The 16,125-nt window shown below is 34.2% G+C and overlaps 1 protein-coding gene across 3 annotated transcripts; it reads right to left on the bottom strand.

The window, feature by feature from the left end:
- Window positions 1-11,001: 11,001 nt before the first annotated feature.
- On the bottom strand, window positions 11,002-14,600 carry LOC149568980 (HVA22-like protein f). Of its 3 annotated transcripts, none has more exons than XM_089821799.1 (6): window positions 14,374-14,600; window positions 14,156-14,214; window positions 13,044-13,070; window positions 12,611-12,733; window positions 12,189-12,435; window positions 11,002-11,366 (listed from the first exon to the last, which is right to left on the bottom strand). In XM_089821799.1, the coding sequence occupies exons 2-6, from the start codon at window positions 14,200-14,202 to the stop codon at window positions 11,313-11,315; spliced, it is 498 nt and encodes a 165-aa protein (XP_089677925.1). In that variant the 5' UTR covers window positions 14,203-14,214; window positions 14,374-14,600; the 3' UTR covers window positions 11,002-11,312. The 3 variants fall into 3 exon arrangements, with proteins under 3 accessions (XP_089677925.1, XP_089677924.1, XP_089677923.1); XM_089821798.1 differs by having other exon boundaries at window positions 14,156-14,269; window positions 14,374-14,487; XM_089821797.1 differs by lacking the exon at window positions 14,374-14,600 and having other exon boundaries at window positions 14,156-14,273.
- Window positions 14,601-16,125: the final 1,525 nt, after the last annotated feature.

The raw sequence follows: 16,125 nt of genomic DNA, 5'->3' as shown, positions 1-16,125 counted from the left end.
ACCTCTACCTAGTCATTTGAAGTTGACTAAGGAGATTTTTCCCAAGGCACAAGAAGAGGAGAACAAGATGTCTAAGATACCTTATACTTCAACTATAAGAAGCTTGATGTATACTATGGTATGTACAAGGCCAGATATTGCACATGTAGTGGGAGTTGTTAGCAGGTATATGAGTCATCTAAGGCTTGAGCATTGGAATGCAGTTAAATGGATTCTCAGATATTTGAGAGGAACATCTAGTAAGTGTCTACATTTTGGGGGCTCTACTAATGATTTACAAGGATATGTTAACTCAGATTTGGTAGGGGATACTGATACCAGGTGGAGTAATATAGGTTATGTATTTACTATTGGTGGGGCAACAATGAGTTGGATTTCTTGATTACAAAAGGTTAATGCTTTATGCACTATACAGGCAGAGTATGTTGCTACTACAGAGGCATCCAAGGAGATGATATTGTTTTAGTTCTTCATGGAAGAATTGGGACACCCATAGAGGGATGATTATTTATTTACAGATAGCCAAATTTCCATTCATCTTGCAAAGAATTCAGCCCTGCATTCAAAGACAAAACACATATAATTGCGGTACCATTTCATTCGGTCAATTTTGGAGGATGGATAGTTAAAGCTGCAGAACATACATACAGATGATAATCCAATAGATATGTTTACAAAGGTAGTAACAAGGGAGAAGTTGAACTCCTCTTCAGCTTTGGTTGGTCTTCTAGATTGAACAAAATAAAAGAACAATAGAGTCCAGGGTGGTTTGATATTCTTGTGGGAGCAACATGTTTAGTAGTGCTATGATCAGTCTCCAAGTGGGAGGTTATTGTTGTGGAGTCAGATTAGTCTCCAAGTGGGAGATTTTTGTGATGTGGAGCCTAATCAAACTTGGCAGTTTATTCGGCATAGTTTTCTCCCCATATTATTTCTTCAAGGGTTTGGGGGTAGCCCCCCCAAGATAGATTCAAGAAGTAGCACCCTTACAAGGTCCTAGGGTAGCACCCTAGGTGCACTCCTTGTCATAGTATAGGGTGGGTTCAAGGGGCAATGCCCCTGTAAGGGTTTTTGGGGGCAGTGCCCTTGAAGCCAAAAATGACCTTATCTTGTAAATGGCATCGGCTATTAATTTTCTATTATTCTAGCCCAAATTTTATAAGTGGCAAAAAGCTTGTATAAAAAGTCTTAGGGTTAGGGATTTCAATATTTTGTGATGCAAAAGTTGGTTCTTTCTATAGTATTGAGCTATAAGGGATTACAGATTGTGATCAGGTTGTAATCATTGGATAATAATAATTTTGGACTTATTGTTGGTGGACATAACCTAGGGATTGGGTAAACCATGTTAAATCCTGCTATCTTGTGTTCTCTTATGTGCAATCTATTATTTTCTGATATTGGTTATATTTGCATATAATTGTTATTTCTATCTGAGGTTAATCCTAACACAAGTTATGATTATGCTTTCTTACTTTAGCTTGCATATGCACATAGTGTCATATCCCACTAAAGTGGGGGCTAAATATATCATCTTAGCTCCTCTTTAGTGTGTCTGGATTTCATGTTTTCACCTTTAGCACACACCTCACATATTTTCCCTTCTTTCTCGTAGGAAAAACTAAGGTAGGACCTAACTGATCCTCCTTGATTTCCTTTCATTCTTGACACAATCATTAAATTAGGACCTGATCTACAAGTATCCTCCCTTTCTAGGACCTCAAAACCCTAGATTGGATCTCTAGATGACATTCTGAGACACACGTTTCATCCCTAAACCTTTGCTAGTTTGAAATTTGGATAGGGATACCCTAAAGATTAACCTTCTGGAGTAGGTCGACCAAGGCTAGCTAGTTTAGACTAGGTCGACCCACGTTGACCTAGTCTAGACTAGGTCGACCCACGTTGACCTAGTCTAGACTAGGTCAACCTAGGTCAACTTGGTCCAGATTATGCTAACCCAAGTCGACTTGGTCTAGACTAGGTCAACTCAAGTTGACCTAGTCTTAGTGCTTCTGGTGATTTTGGACTTGTAGTTGTTTAACACTACCATTAAAATCATGCTTGTGTCATTAACCCTAGTGGTGTAATTTTGAGATTATTATGAAAATTCACTATAAAAGGCATACAGTCCCTCATTTTCACAAGAAAAAAAACATGGCATGAGAGGAGCAAGCAAGTGTGAACACCCCAATCTGACCTAGAGCAATTGCAAGGTGGAAATAGAGGCTTGTTTTGTATTCTTTGAGGCAGTAGAAGTTATTATTCTTAAATCAAGCAATCAAAGGTGAATATATCAAAACATGGAGTTGAAAAGGGATCTCAAAGATGGTTAGAGTACTTTAGCCTTGGGGACTTGGTAGGATTTCTACATCATTCTTCAGATTTGATTCTTTGCACTTTCATACATATACATGCATTTACATACACACATATTTTCATGCTAGGGTTTCAATCACAAAGTATATTCTTAATATATTTTCATTCTAGATCTACACATCTAGGATTAAACACACACACATGAAAATTTTCCTAATGGCTATTTGTGGAGGTGTAAATCACCAAAGTCGGGGGTTGACTAAGGTAAACCCCTTTATAGCCACCCACAAACACAAAATTGTTACAAATTATTAGGTTGAGAGCAAAAAGAAATAGATTTGGAACCTACAGTTTGCAAGCTTTCTAGATTCATTAGTTTCAGAGTTGGGGACTACGTCAACCTAGTTGTAGGACATCCTTCAAAGTTGACCTAGTCCTTCAGTCTTGGATTCTAGGAATATTTTTGGGTTTTGTTTCATTTAACATTTTATTCCAAGATCCATATTCAAAAGTTCAGAAACAATTCCAATCTGTGAGTTCTAAGTCCAAATCATATCTTCCACTATGCATTTCCAGATAAGTACATTATCTCTTATTTTCCTTTTTAGCATACATTTACTTTTAGATCTTTCTTGAGCAATTTGTGTGTATACTTGTCATATCTATTTTTTACATTGCATGAAAGAGAACTTTCTAGCATACTTCCTTGATGAGTTTTCATATTTTTCATTAGTATCACTTATCCTCTTTGGGGTCTTGCAAATAAAGTGTAGGGCTTAGCAAGAGTTATTCTTGGAAGTCCCTCTTTCTCTTGTATTGAATGTCTCAAGGTGAACATGTTTATCTTGCCTAGCCTAGTTTTGACTATTTGCCATTGGTGTCATTTCCCCCCTGAAAAAAGAGAGGTAGAAATGGGATAATTTAGAGAAAAAATAAAAGAGAAAGACATATAGAGATTCCAAAATAAACTCCTAGTTTTCTTTGTTATTAGCTAAGGAATTTGTAAGAAGATTTCCTTCACGATATATGTAGGAAACTCTTATTTGTTGAAAAAAAATTGACTTACATGCACAGACAATTTTGGAGTTTAGGATCTAATTTGAAGTTTGAAATTTTCTAATAGCACCGATGAATGATTGGGATTCACCTTTTATAGCTTAATTTTGAATACATAAATAAATAAATTAATTAATACCTTCCAATAGAGCTTCTAATTCAGCTACATTATTTGATGTGATCCCTATGGGTTTTGCATATCTATGGATAACTTTTCCATCATGATTATGGATTATACCACCTATTCTTGCCACTCTTGAATTTCCCCTTGAAGCTCCAAGAAATTTTAATTTAAACCAACCTATATTAGGGGGTTTCCATATACATTCTTTCCTTGCTTCTTTACTACACATACCTCCTCTTCCATAACAACTTGGAACTATCAAATTAGAGATCTTTCTGATTTCTTCATTTCATTGGTTAAAGGATCCTTTGAAATGATTAATATTTTTGATTCTATTGTTTGCTACTTTAGTAATGCTTCTTTCTATTTTGGATATAATACTTTCCACATTCATTCTTTTATCCTAGAATATCATTATGTTTCTTTCTTTCTAGATCTCCCAAGCTATAATGGATGGGGTTATGACCCATGATTATCCATAAATATCATTGTGTTTATGAAAGGACCAAGTCCTGAGGTGATTATTAAAATTTTCTACTAACAATGATTTCCATCCTAATGTTTGATTTAACCATTGTCAATATTTTTGGGCAAAATTCCATCCCCAGAGAAGAGGACTAACATTTTCCTCACCGTGATTACAAAGTGGGCATCTTGATGGACCTTCAAATCCTATTTTTTGAAACCAACTAGTTGTTAAATTTTTTTCCTACATCATTTCCCAAAGAAACATGTCTTTTGAGAGGCAATTCTTGTTCTAGTTAAGGTGAAAAGAGAGATTCTTGGATTGAACTAACCATTTTTTGTCAATCAATTTGTATCCTTCCTTCACTATGCATTCCCTAGAATTTGATTTTACTATAGATTAATCTATCGTGTTTTTCTTTTGGATTGATATTTATAGTGTTTAATATTTCTAAAAATTTCTTTTTATCCCTTTCTGAGACAGAGGTGTTATCTAAACTATCCCATTTCTTAATTATACCTAAGTTGTCTTGAGGAATATACATATAATCATAGACCTTCACTTTCATGCCCTAAATATCTTTTAGAATTTCAATTCTTATTTTTTTTTTACTAGATTTGTCAATACTGGAATGACCACCCCATGAATCCTCTCATAAAAGAGTTGAACCCCCATTTCCTATATTCCATGTTAGATGTTCAAAAATGATTTCTTTGTAATTCAAGATGAAATTCCATACCCTAGATCCTTTCGATGGATTTCTAGTTCTAAAGATACTTGTGTTTTCATATTTATTGAATAGTATTCTAGCCCATTTACTTTGGCCATCCTTATACAACTTCCAAACTACTTGAACCCCTAATGCTAGATTTTGACTATGCATGATTTTTATACCTACTCCTCCAAGCTTTAGGGGTTGGAAAATGTTGTTCCATTTAATCAATGTTATTTCCTCTTTTCCTTTGTTCCTTCCTAGAATATTTTTCTTAATTTCTTTTCCATAAAAAGGTTGGCATTACTAGATAAGGGGAGATAAGACACTTGGAATGAGGGGAGGGAAGATAGAATTGATCTTATCATTGTATCTCTTCCTACATTTAAGAGATCAAATTTCCACAATTCATTGTATTGTAGTGATTTGTTTTTGGATTTTATTGTTTTTTAATCATTTACCTTTCCAACTATCCATTTTTTATCTATTTTGTCTAAAATGTGATTCCAAGAATGAGACACATTTATACCTTTTTTCTATTGGGATAACCAAGTAATGACAAGGAAAGTTTCCTATCCTTGTCCTAAAACATGACTGATTCTCATAGGTGTTTGTTCTTGGGTGTTCAAAAAGAAAATTTCTAATTTATCTACATTAACCTTTTGGCCCGAGGCTCTTTGTTATTCCATTAAAAATTTCCTAAATTTTTTGGCTTCTTGAACACTACTTTTGTAAGGAAGGATTGTATCGTCAACAAATTACTAATGGGTTACATTTTCTACTCCTTTAGTTATCTTAATGCCTAAAATTTGACCTTCCCTACTTGCTCCCTTAGTACTTCATCCAAATTCTTTTGTCATTAGTACTCCTTGTCTCTGCTCTCCAAATTTTTAGAACTAGAATTTTTGGTGTTGATATACAATTATAAATGAGATTAGTACATCTTTTGGAGAAACCAAATGCTTCCAAGCATTTACATAGATTTCTCTCATCCATTATGCCATATGCTCTTTGAATATCTTGCTTAAGCATACTCGAATCCTTAAAATGTTGCACATAATGAACTAATTCTTGTACTGTGATAATCCCATCAAAGATTGATCTTCTTGGGGCAAAGCCAATGTGTTCTTCTGAAATCATTTTTCCCAAAAAAGTTTTAAGTCTATTGGCAAGGGCCATTGATAATATTTTGTGAACTATGTTACATAAAGCTATTGGCCCAAAATCACTTGGCTCCTCTACCTTGTTCTTTTTTGGAATAAGATCCTAATAGGTATTATTTATCTCAATGAAGATATGAGCTGATTTTCTCTCCTTTTCAATTGCTTTCCAAAGCTCAACACCAAGAAAGTTCTAGCATTTCTACAAGAAGATTGCTTGGAAACAATCTGGGTCAGGGGCTTGATCTTGATGGAGATAAAAAAAGGGTTTTTAAAACTTTTTATATCATTAACCTTTGGCTAAGGAATTTGTTATCATCATCATTTATGGTTTTGGGAATATTCCTAAGCATTTTGTTTTAAGCTATTAGGTATGATATGTCTAATTGATTCTAGCGAAATTTGAAGAATTCACCTATAATTTTCCAAACTTCCATAGGATCTTCCATAGTTGAGTCTTCACTTTTCTTGATCTTTGTTATTCTATTGGTCCCTCTTCTAATTTTGGTGCTACTATGGAAGAATTTAGAACTCTTATCTCCTTCTTCTAGTCATAACTCTCTCAATTTTTGCCTCCAATATACTTCTTTTCATAGTATATCTTCATGCTTTTGGATCAATTACTTTTCTCTGGAGTAGCTTTCAGAGTTCATCCCTCTATAATTTTCTCTTCTTATTCTTCTAAATCTTTTTCAACTACTTCTTTCTCATCAAATATATTTTTTAAAGTGGTTTTGTTCCACTCCAACACATTTTGTTTGATGTGTTTTAGCTTTGATACAAAGTAGTAATGTTTTGACCTTTCAAAGCTTCTTTCCTACTACCATTCTTCCAAATGTGACATAAATTTCTTGTCTAGAAACCACATTCTTTTGAATTTGAATGGAAATTTTGTTGGTTTGATTTCTTCTAAAATCTCTAATCTTATAAGTAGATGGTCCGTTTCACCTAGATTTAGAATTGATGCATAGAAGGTGAAGTTAAAAATGCTCATATCTCCTTCGTATTAAAATTTATCTAATTTCTTAGCTACAAAAATCCCTCTTATTATTCCACTTAAAAATACCATTTTGAAATTGTATATCTATGATGTTGTTGGTGTTAACCCAATCTTTGAAATCAAGGAGAGATTGGAGTTCATACGATACTCCACTTTTTTTCTCCTCTATTTTGGTGAACATTGAAATCTCCTCCAGTAATAAAGTTGCATTTTTCCATCTATTCAAATATAGTCCCTATCTATTGCCATATTGCTTTCTTCTCGCTAGTTTGTATTGGTCCATAAATGTTAATCAATAGTAATTTGATACTATTATTTGTGCTTTTGAGCCAACCACCTATCCAATTATTATTTTTAATATAGATTATAAAAGTGACTTTCCTCAGATCCCACATAGTTAACAAACCTCTCAAAGCTCCTCTTGCCTATATGTCCTCACTGTTTGACATACCTATTTTTTCCTTGAATTTTTTCACTTCTTCTGATGAAAGATTAGATCCCTGAATTAAGATTGCTTCTGACTCCATTAAATTCAAATAGCATTTTAGTCAGCATTGTTTGTTAGGGGCATTAAGACCCCCAACATTCCATGATGTCAACTTCATTTCTCCAAGGGAAGACACTTCACCTTCCCATTGTTAATAAAAACTAGCTGTTCTAATTTTCAACTAGCCCATCTTTTAATTTAAATTGTGCCAAAGATTCCTGCCTCTCTATATGGTAGATTTATAAAAGTTTGGACCTTCCTTACCCTCATATATCTTTGCAATACCTAGGTTTCTAAATTTTCAATTTCCTCTATTTCCTTTGTGTCATTGATCTTTTCCACATCTTCTTGAATAAGATATTTTTGACTATTTGAGTTTGCCTTGTTTGACTTGGTTCAACTTCTTCCATCTGTGCTTCTTCACTTTGGATGCCACCATTATCTAAATTTTTGATGTTCGTCATATTATATATGGCTTCTAATTCCAATGGTATTTTATTAGTGTCTTCAACTAGATGGTTATCTAAGTTTATTTCATCATCCTTAAGACTGACCTCCTCGACCAGTTGTGACATATCCTCAAAGGCTATAATCTCCTTATCCTGGTGTTGTTGCATTTCTTTATTTTTCATTAAATGCCATAAAATTAAATATGATCTTACCTCCTCTTGTACTTTAATTGCTTCTTTGATATGGCTAGATAATATACTCATGTTAGCTTATATTTTCATAATAGATTCTACTTTATTAACAATTCTGTTTGATCCTAGTGGGGAGACATGCTAGATATATGTTCTATATTGATTATGGGTTCATTGATATCATGGTTATGGGCTTCATTCCTGACTAGATTTTGGGACTCTATTTCTACGTTAGCTATGTTTGTGAAAATCTCAAAGCCCCCTCCTTCAACCAATCTAATAGTGGCATTTACACATTCTTCCTTATCCTTGTTCAAGAAGACATGGCCACTCATTTTCAAAATTTTAAATGAATTAACAAAACCTTAGACCTTTTAACCCTATCATGTTATGTTGACCCCAGGTAGGATATGGGATGCATTTCATACTTGTGGAAACTAGTGGAAAAACTAATCATCTTGTTTTTACAAAGAGGGTTTAACTCCACTAAAATTTTAACTTCCCGTATGTCATAACTAGGTTGTTTGAAACCTCAAAAAATTCCCATGCAATCACCTAACTGTTTAAGGGTCTCCCACAATAAGTTCAGAGGGTAAATGACCCAGATTTAACCATTTAGGAGAGATTTTAGGTGCAAAATTTTGGCCAATGAAGTTTAGGGACCATTAAAAAAAAAAGGATAACTATTGAAGTGTAATTTGACCTTTTTCAGAAGATCTCTTAACTTTCCATGTCTACATTCTAAAAGAAGGAATTTCATGGAGCTTGAGTTATACGTACCTAGTCATGGAATGAGGCCTTCCATCAATTTTCCAATCCTTCCATATAGGAAATCAGACCATTCCACATAGCCATAAGATCATGGTTTTTTTCAGATTTAAATAATAAGGATCATTGTAGTCCTTGGCTTCTTTGGAAACCCTATCCCCATCGTTCTCCTCTTGAGTATTTATATCAGCTTCAAGGATTATTGATTTGACAACAATCGAAACTGAGGATGAGTACAAGTGATTCTAAGGATCCTTCCTGCCCACATGTTGCGAATCAATCTTCAATTGATCTGGATTCACAGAGGGGGCTTCCAATCCATTGTAATCCCTAAGGGGCCTATCTTTCCCTTTGTTATTTTTAACTTGATAATCAATCCTTGGTTTTCGTGTAATAGAAAGCCTCTTGATTGTTTCTAAGGTTTAGATTTATAATTGTTTCCTATTTCTTTGAATTGGAACAAACCGCAAGATCTATACCCTAATTTAATACAATTTACACCTATAGCAAATCTCGGAATTGAGGACGAAAGGGAGATTATCAACATACCATCGAATCATATGGGCTTAGATGGGAAAGGATATTGTGATTGATCTAAGAAATCGGGTTCATACTAGAGGTTGATTCCTTTTGAGATCTTGATAAAATAATGGGATGTCTTCAACATGACTTCCTTTTCTTTGTCAATTCTAGGTTCAGTCTCATAAGGGCTGAAGCTTGAGTTTGCCACTTCCATCTTCTTTTGTTTACCACCATATTCCATCCACCCTTCTTAGATGTCTGATGACCTAGCTATGTCGAAATAGGGTTTGGAGTAGAGTGTATTATTCACATCTTTGTTTATTTAATATTCACTTTGCAAATTATATTTATTTAATTTTATAGCTGTGCAAATTATATTTATTTAATATTATAACTCTACAAATTATATTTAATTAATATTATACCTAGAATTTTATAAATTTAAGGTATAAAGCTTTTTAGATAATTGGATTGTTATTCCAACTGTGTTAAAACTTATGCACCCCAAATCTAGTAATAAAACCTCCAAAGATATCTCATCTGTCAAAGCAAACAACTTCTACACAAATAACCCACTTATGCACCCCAAATCTAGTAATAAAACCTCCAAAGATATCTCATCTGTCAAAGCAAACAACTTCTACACAAATAACCCACTTTGATACCAATTGTTGTGAAGATCATTAACAATAGCTACAAAAACTTGGTAGAATTCTACCAGCAGAAAAACCACAAGAAAATATCTTTCAATATTATTTCTTAAGAATCTTTTCACTCATGACAATCTTCAAAATTGTTGCAAAATCTTATTGCAAACAACTTACTAAATTTAGTAAGTATTGACTTGTAGAACTACATGTTAAACACATGTCAAAATATCACTTTTACCATTTGAAAGCTTGCTTTTAGTTGATAGGTATGAATATCACCTAAGGGAATGTTTGCCATACTCCACACTTAAGTAATGGCTTCCGTGGATTTGTAACCCAATGTTACTTGATATGCTTCTTCTCCACTTGAAAAAAGTGATTAGGGTTCTAATTATGTAAATGTATGTATTTTATTTATGTAAATATATGTATACTCCCCACAGCCTGTTGGTATTGGGTGTTTTGAGTATACAAGTAATCGATCTTCTTTAGTTTAATGTTAATTGATCTTTGCATTTTTGAGTTCTTTATAAGTCATTTTACTTCAATGGACCAAAGGCCTAGCACTTTTTTATAATAATAAAGACAATATAAATAATTGAATGAATTAACCCCAATTTATACAGTTAAATCCAGCAGCAACAGAAGTATATCATTATGGACTGTGGAAATCTGGCAATTTTTGAACCTCTATTGTAGACTCAAATTACAGAGTATTCACTATTCAGCTCTGCAAATATTCATTATGTGGTTGTAACCAAGCCACAAATTTAAGGCCCCACTGGGAATATTTTGATATACATTTAGATTTCTTTCATGTCATTTAGATTTTTTTCTATCCTGCAATACAAATTACAAACTGTCTTGAAAAAACTTCACTTAAAACATGAAGGTTTAGTGTAATACAAACAAGCATTGGCTGATCTTCTAAGACACACTAACATTATCATCAGTAATAATTCAACACTAAATCTAAAAACTCCCATTCAAAACCTGACAAGTTTTACAGGCAAGACATAAGCAAAGATAAATGCTTGCTTTTAGAGTGTGTTCCTGTAGGTAGTCCAAAAGCCTAGTGAGGGATAGTAGATGCATCTGCAATAAAAACTCTCTCTTATATTAAAACTAACATGTTGACCCAGAAAGATAGGGCTTTGTACATAATAGTGAGGGATAATAGATGCATCTGCAATAAAAACTCTCTCTGTAATTAAAACTAACATGTCCACCCACAAAGCTAGGGCTTTGTACATAATAGTGACAATCAAACAGCTTCATACATAAGTATACTCCCTCAATGAATTCTCTATTCGGATTACAATAAACATGAACTGATCACAGACCGTCAATAATCCAACAAAAGCTTCTACAAGGCCTTATTACAGAATTCGCTTTTAGTGAACATCTTTAATGATCAGCCCCTGTTGAGGTGCCCTTCTTCTTTCTTGCCTCTTTTTCAGCCTGCAGCAATAACATCAAAAAACTTACAGCTTTCTGAACTGAGAAAAATGATAAGGTTTATGGTAAGTATTTCCAGTCTTATATTCTACTAGTAAGGCCTAAGACCTAAGTATTTCCAGTCTTGACTCGTAAAGTCTGTATCACAAATTTTTGCAATCTCAACCAAAAATAGCTTTCAGTTTAAAAATACACAAGGAACCTTAGCACCTACTTGAAACTAGAAATGCAAAATTTGTACCATAAAAAAAGCAACAAACTTTGGCAAGAGGATGTAATTTTCACAAACACATGATTCAAAACGAAAGATACAAGATATCTAAAAGTATATTTTTTGGTCATTTCAATATATACTCCAAGCCATCTTGAAATAGTTTGAAACCAAGAAAACACCAAGTTCAATATTTGGCACAAGAGAGTAATTCACACAACAAACTTAAATACGAGTCTTAAGAGAATGCTTAAGAACACATGCATTTTGAACAAGAATTCTGCCTTCACATGAGAATCTTGTATGAAAAGCTAACCTCAGTTTAAAAATAAAAAGCTATCAATCCAAGCAAGGCTCCTACAAATGGGTACACATCATCGTGAAATGATGAACTCTACAGCCTCAAGACATAAATCTCAGACAGCCAACACTTTGTACATGTCCTATTGACCATTGAAATGTCTGCAAACTGGTTAGGCTCACAATTTAAGAAGTCTTTGTTCACTTCAATAACAGCTCTAAACATACATTACTTTGCATCTGACAGAATTTTAAATAGTGCAAGAAATAACAGACACATTAATCTAAGTAAAGAAGACATAATTTGAACTTACTGCTTTAACGACCCTTTCAAAGGAATCCTGGCCATGTTTTGAAATGTAATTTTCAATTGCAACCCTCGCAGTAGGGCTCATCATTTGAAGGACCCTCTTTTGTGTTGGTGGAAGCTTTGAACTAGGCGGATCCATGTTAAGAACAAACTTTCTAACATGGTTCTCATATATGTAAGCTGCTCCATTGAACATTGGCAAAACTAGCCAGAAGGACAGAATCAACTTTAAATAAGGCCAAAATGGAATCCTGCAAAGCATGCAAATGCTTTAACTCACTTGAACTATATGTGTTTTTCAGTATAGCATGATTATCTTTTCAAGAAAAAAACATGATGAACAGTTTAGTTGTTAGATATCAATTCAATAAATAATAGAATTATTAGGGACATCTAGAAAAAGCTATATTTGAAACAACAACTCACCAGGCAAGAATTTTATAGAAGGAAAGCTCAAAAAGTGTAATGAGCGAATACAAAACCCAGTATGTAAGCCATTGCTGGTCATCCAGCTGCGAAGGACTTTCAATTGATCTGACAGAGGCATATCTGTACCGCACAACATGTTACATATTGATCCCCGTTAACCAAAATTCAAAATCAAGTATTATGAGCTCAGCTGAACTTCACTGTAGTCAAAATTAAGTTATCTCTGCCTTCGTCCCCTTTTCTCATGAAACTGGATGACAGATATAACATTTTCTATTCTTTCCCATAAAAAACAATGAAGCCAACTTAATTGAATTTGCACTACTTTTGTTGCTTATAGAAATGCAAAGCAATCTATTTGATTCGTTAAAAAGGTATAAAAAGCTGTTTATTGTAATACCACAAGACTTTCAAGGGTTTAAATACTTACAGAGGATAAAGCAGCATCACCACGGGCCTGATTAGCAACGAACAACAGAAAAAAACCACAAGGAGGTTAATAACATATTGCATGTTAATAATAGCAATAGAATTAAAAGTACAATAGTAAATCCACCACATTCAGTTACTAGAATAGAACAACCTGAAACAGGGTACATACAAAATTTTAAAATACAAGACACAATAATTGAAATTGAATCATATCCTTGCCATGACTAATCTAAAGTTGCCTCGAAGGTTGTCCTAGACGCAGAAACTAATGGAATTTTCAATTTTGTACTTGCCTCGGTATTTTTAACATTCTCAGTTAATTTTTTTGAGCATATGTATCCCCTGAAATAACTAACAGAGCTTGAATAAACCACAAATAAAGATACCTTACAGAAGCACGGAAGTCTTTAAGTGGTTTCCAGGAAATGGGATTTATACGGCGGGCATTGTTGAGGAGTCAATATACCGATTGGTGTGGTGCTTTAAACCATCCTTCGCACATGAAGCAGCTCACAAGGGAATTTCTTTCTGTTATCATGTGTAACTTTGCAGGTCTTTAGCTCACAAGTAAGGACACTGCAAAATTTCTGCATTCACCTAACCCTAGAGCAATTTTTTGATTCCTAACAAAATTATAAAGATCACCAAAACATGCGGTTGATTTAAGGGGCACTTGTTTTTTCAGAGGCTGTACAGTGGTATACCTAGCCTAGAAGAAAAGACCTAACAGGAGGTTGTAAAGCTAACTAAAAATAATTTAAAAACCTAAAGGTGGTTCAGTGCGGTCCAATAACCAGCGAAATGGTGTACAGGTTAAGAGTATCGTCCGGCTGGAAAACTACATTATGATTAATAATGCCCTATATCAGCTACTCATTTCCTCACTGAATTGGGTACCTATAACCAATGCCAAAAACCCTGGAACTCTTCAAGAAACAACTAATTCCTTACGCCATGCATGTTAGATGATGCTTATAGTTGCGAAAATCCACAATTCAGAAAGCATGCCAATCCCAAGCTATTTTATACTCAACATACAAGCATTTTCGATTGACCTACAATGCAGTGGATCTATAATTTAATGAATCCAAACAAGGAAACGGCGCTTACCCGGCGACATGATCAAAGTTCCTAGCGATTGCTCCAAGGAAACCCATTGTAATTTTGCACTGGAAAATTGATGTAGATACCGAATAGAAAAAATCAATGAAGGCTCAGTTTGAACTGTGGGAAGTGGGTTGCAACAAATATAGTAATTATAGTTGATTACGATGAAACTTGTCGTGCTCTGCCGACCAAAGAATAATTTTAAAAAGGAAGCAAAGTACCTTGAAGCCCCCTCCCAAATTCCTTTTTCACCATAAATGAGAACCTCAGAAGGCGTGAGTTCAGCTCATTGCCCGACAAATCCATACAGGTCAGCCATGGGATAAAATGGTTCCCAAGCAAAGTGCATCTGAGATTGTGCTTAGGTTTTAATGCTCTCGAGAATTGCCACATCATTATAGAGTGGGAGGCATCCCAGCGAAGGCAAGCTCGTTGAAAGGAACAAAGCAAAGTGGTCGAGTTGTTGTTTGACATTTGTATAGGAAGTTGCCTTGTTCCTAACGTCTAGTGAGGTTCGTTACTTCCTCTGTAAAGAAGTGAACAAACATCCATCTCCATCGGCGGGATTCTTCTATTTGTTTATGGGTTGGTAAAAGGCGTTTACCAATTTTGAGCTCTGTAAACTAATGCTCTATCTTGTTTCAAGATTTCTTGTGCGGTCCAGATTGGTTATGACGATGAACAGAGTTGCATCTTGTGTGTGTGGGTAAGACGATAGAGAGCGATCCCATCATGAGTTAAACACCGTTGTCGACTAAGTAGTATAGAGCGCCCCATTCCTTATAAGGTGGCAAACAATATATATACACACGAGATGTTTATTTTTTCATGTACATATCAGCTTCATGTTTTATGATGTTTGAACAACTTATTAAACAAACCTTGATTTTGTGAAAAAATGAGACATATACTTAATTGAGTAAAGGAGTAAGAAAATTAACAGTAATAGATATCATTATAGTAGAAAGATTAGATGATAATAATCTTTAGGTGTCACATGTACATGTACACATAGAGAGAGGGAGAGGGTGAATTGTACATATAAGAAAAAATTATGTTAATGTTAGATTTAGACTTATTAATAAGCATTGGATTCATAAAGGGTTAGAGTCAGGTGTAAGATTCAATTTGAGATAAAGTTATGGTTAGGGTTTTAGGATAAATCATGGGTTAGAACTAGGGTTTAATGATAAAGCTTGGGTTAGATGTAGGATTGACAATCAATTAAGGTTAGAATTATAATTCAATTAGGGGCAAAATTAATAAGGTGCAATTAAACTAAGGGTGAAATTAATAAGGATGTAATTAGGGTTATTATTTGTATTGTGACGAGTTTACTACCTTACGTAAGAGCAATTCTTCCCTATGCTACCTTGATATGGAGATATGTGAAGATTAGGGAAGAGTTTCAATCTACTTAAACTAACTGAAAACCAACTTGAATGAAATGGAGGAATTCTAGGTAAACCAAATTGGAATGTAACTATCTCAAGTCAATGCAAATATTATACCTTTACAAAGGATAAAAGACATTAGTAGACAAATAAAATAAAAATTATAAGACACATATATTTTGACTTTAGAAATTGAAAGTATTCAACATATACTAGACAAGTTCGGAGCTCTTAGCCATGGATGACAATACACAATAAATATGTTTATGCATTGCATTGGAGTCCTCTGTAGTAGAAAACAAAGAAATCACGAACAATGCTTATCATCTCAAATTCTAGATTCAAGTACCTATATGCCACTTGCACACATAAAAATAGGAAAAATTATTAGGTTCATATACAAGTTTGCCTCACTCAAACCCTTGCTTCGGTGTTCCTACCTCCACAGTTAACCAAATAGATAGATATATGATAACATAATGGAGACAAGCAATTGAAATAACTCTTTGCATAATGGAAGAGAAATCCTTGTTGTGTTGATCCTACAAGTCTAAATGACATTAAGAAAGGTAACTGGTG

The sequence above is a fragment of the Cupressus sempervirens genome, chromosome 3, assembly GCF_028749045.1.
Source record: "Cupressus sempervirens isolate cs-2001-9-10 chromosome 3, ASM2874904v1, whole genome shotgun sequence".
Classification (NCBI taxonomy): domain Eukaryota; kingdom Viridiplantae; phylum Streptophyta; class Pinopsida; order Cupressales; family Cupressaceae; genus Cupressus; species Cupressus sempervirens.
This window is presented reverse-complemented; position numbering and strand designations above follow the sequence as displayed.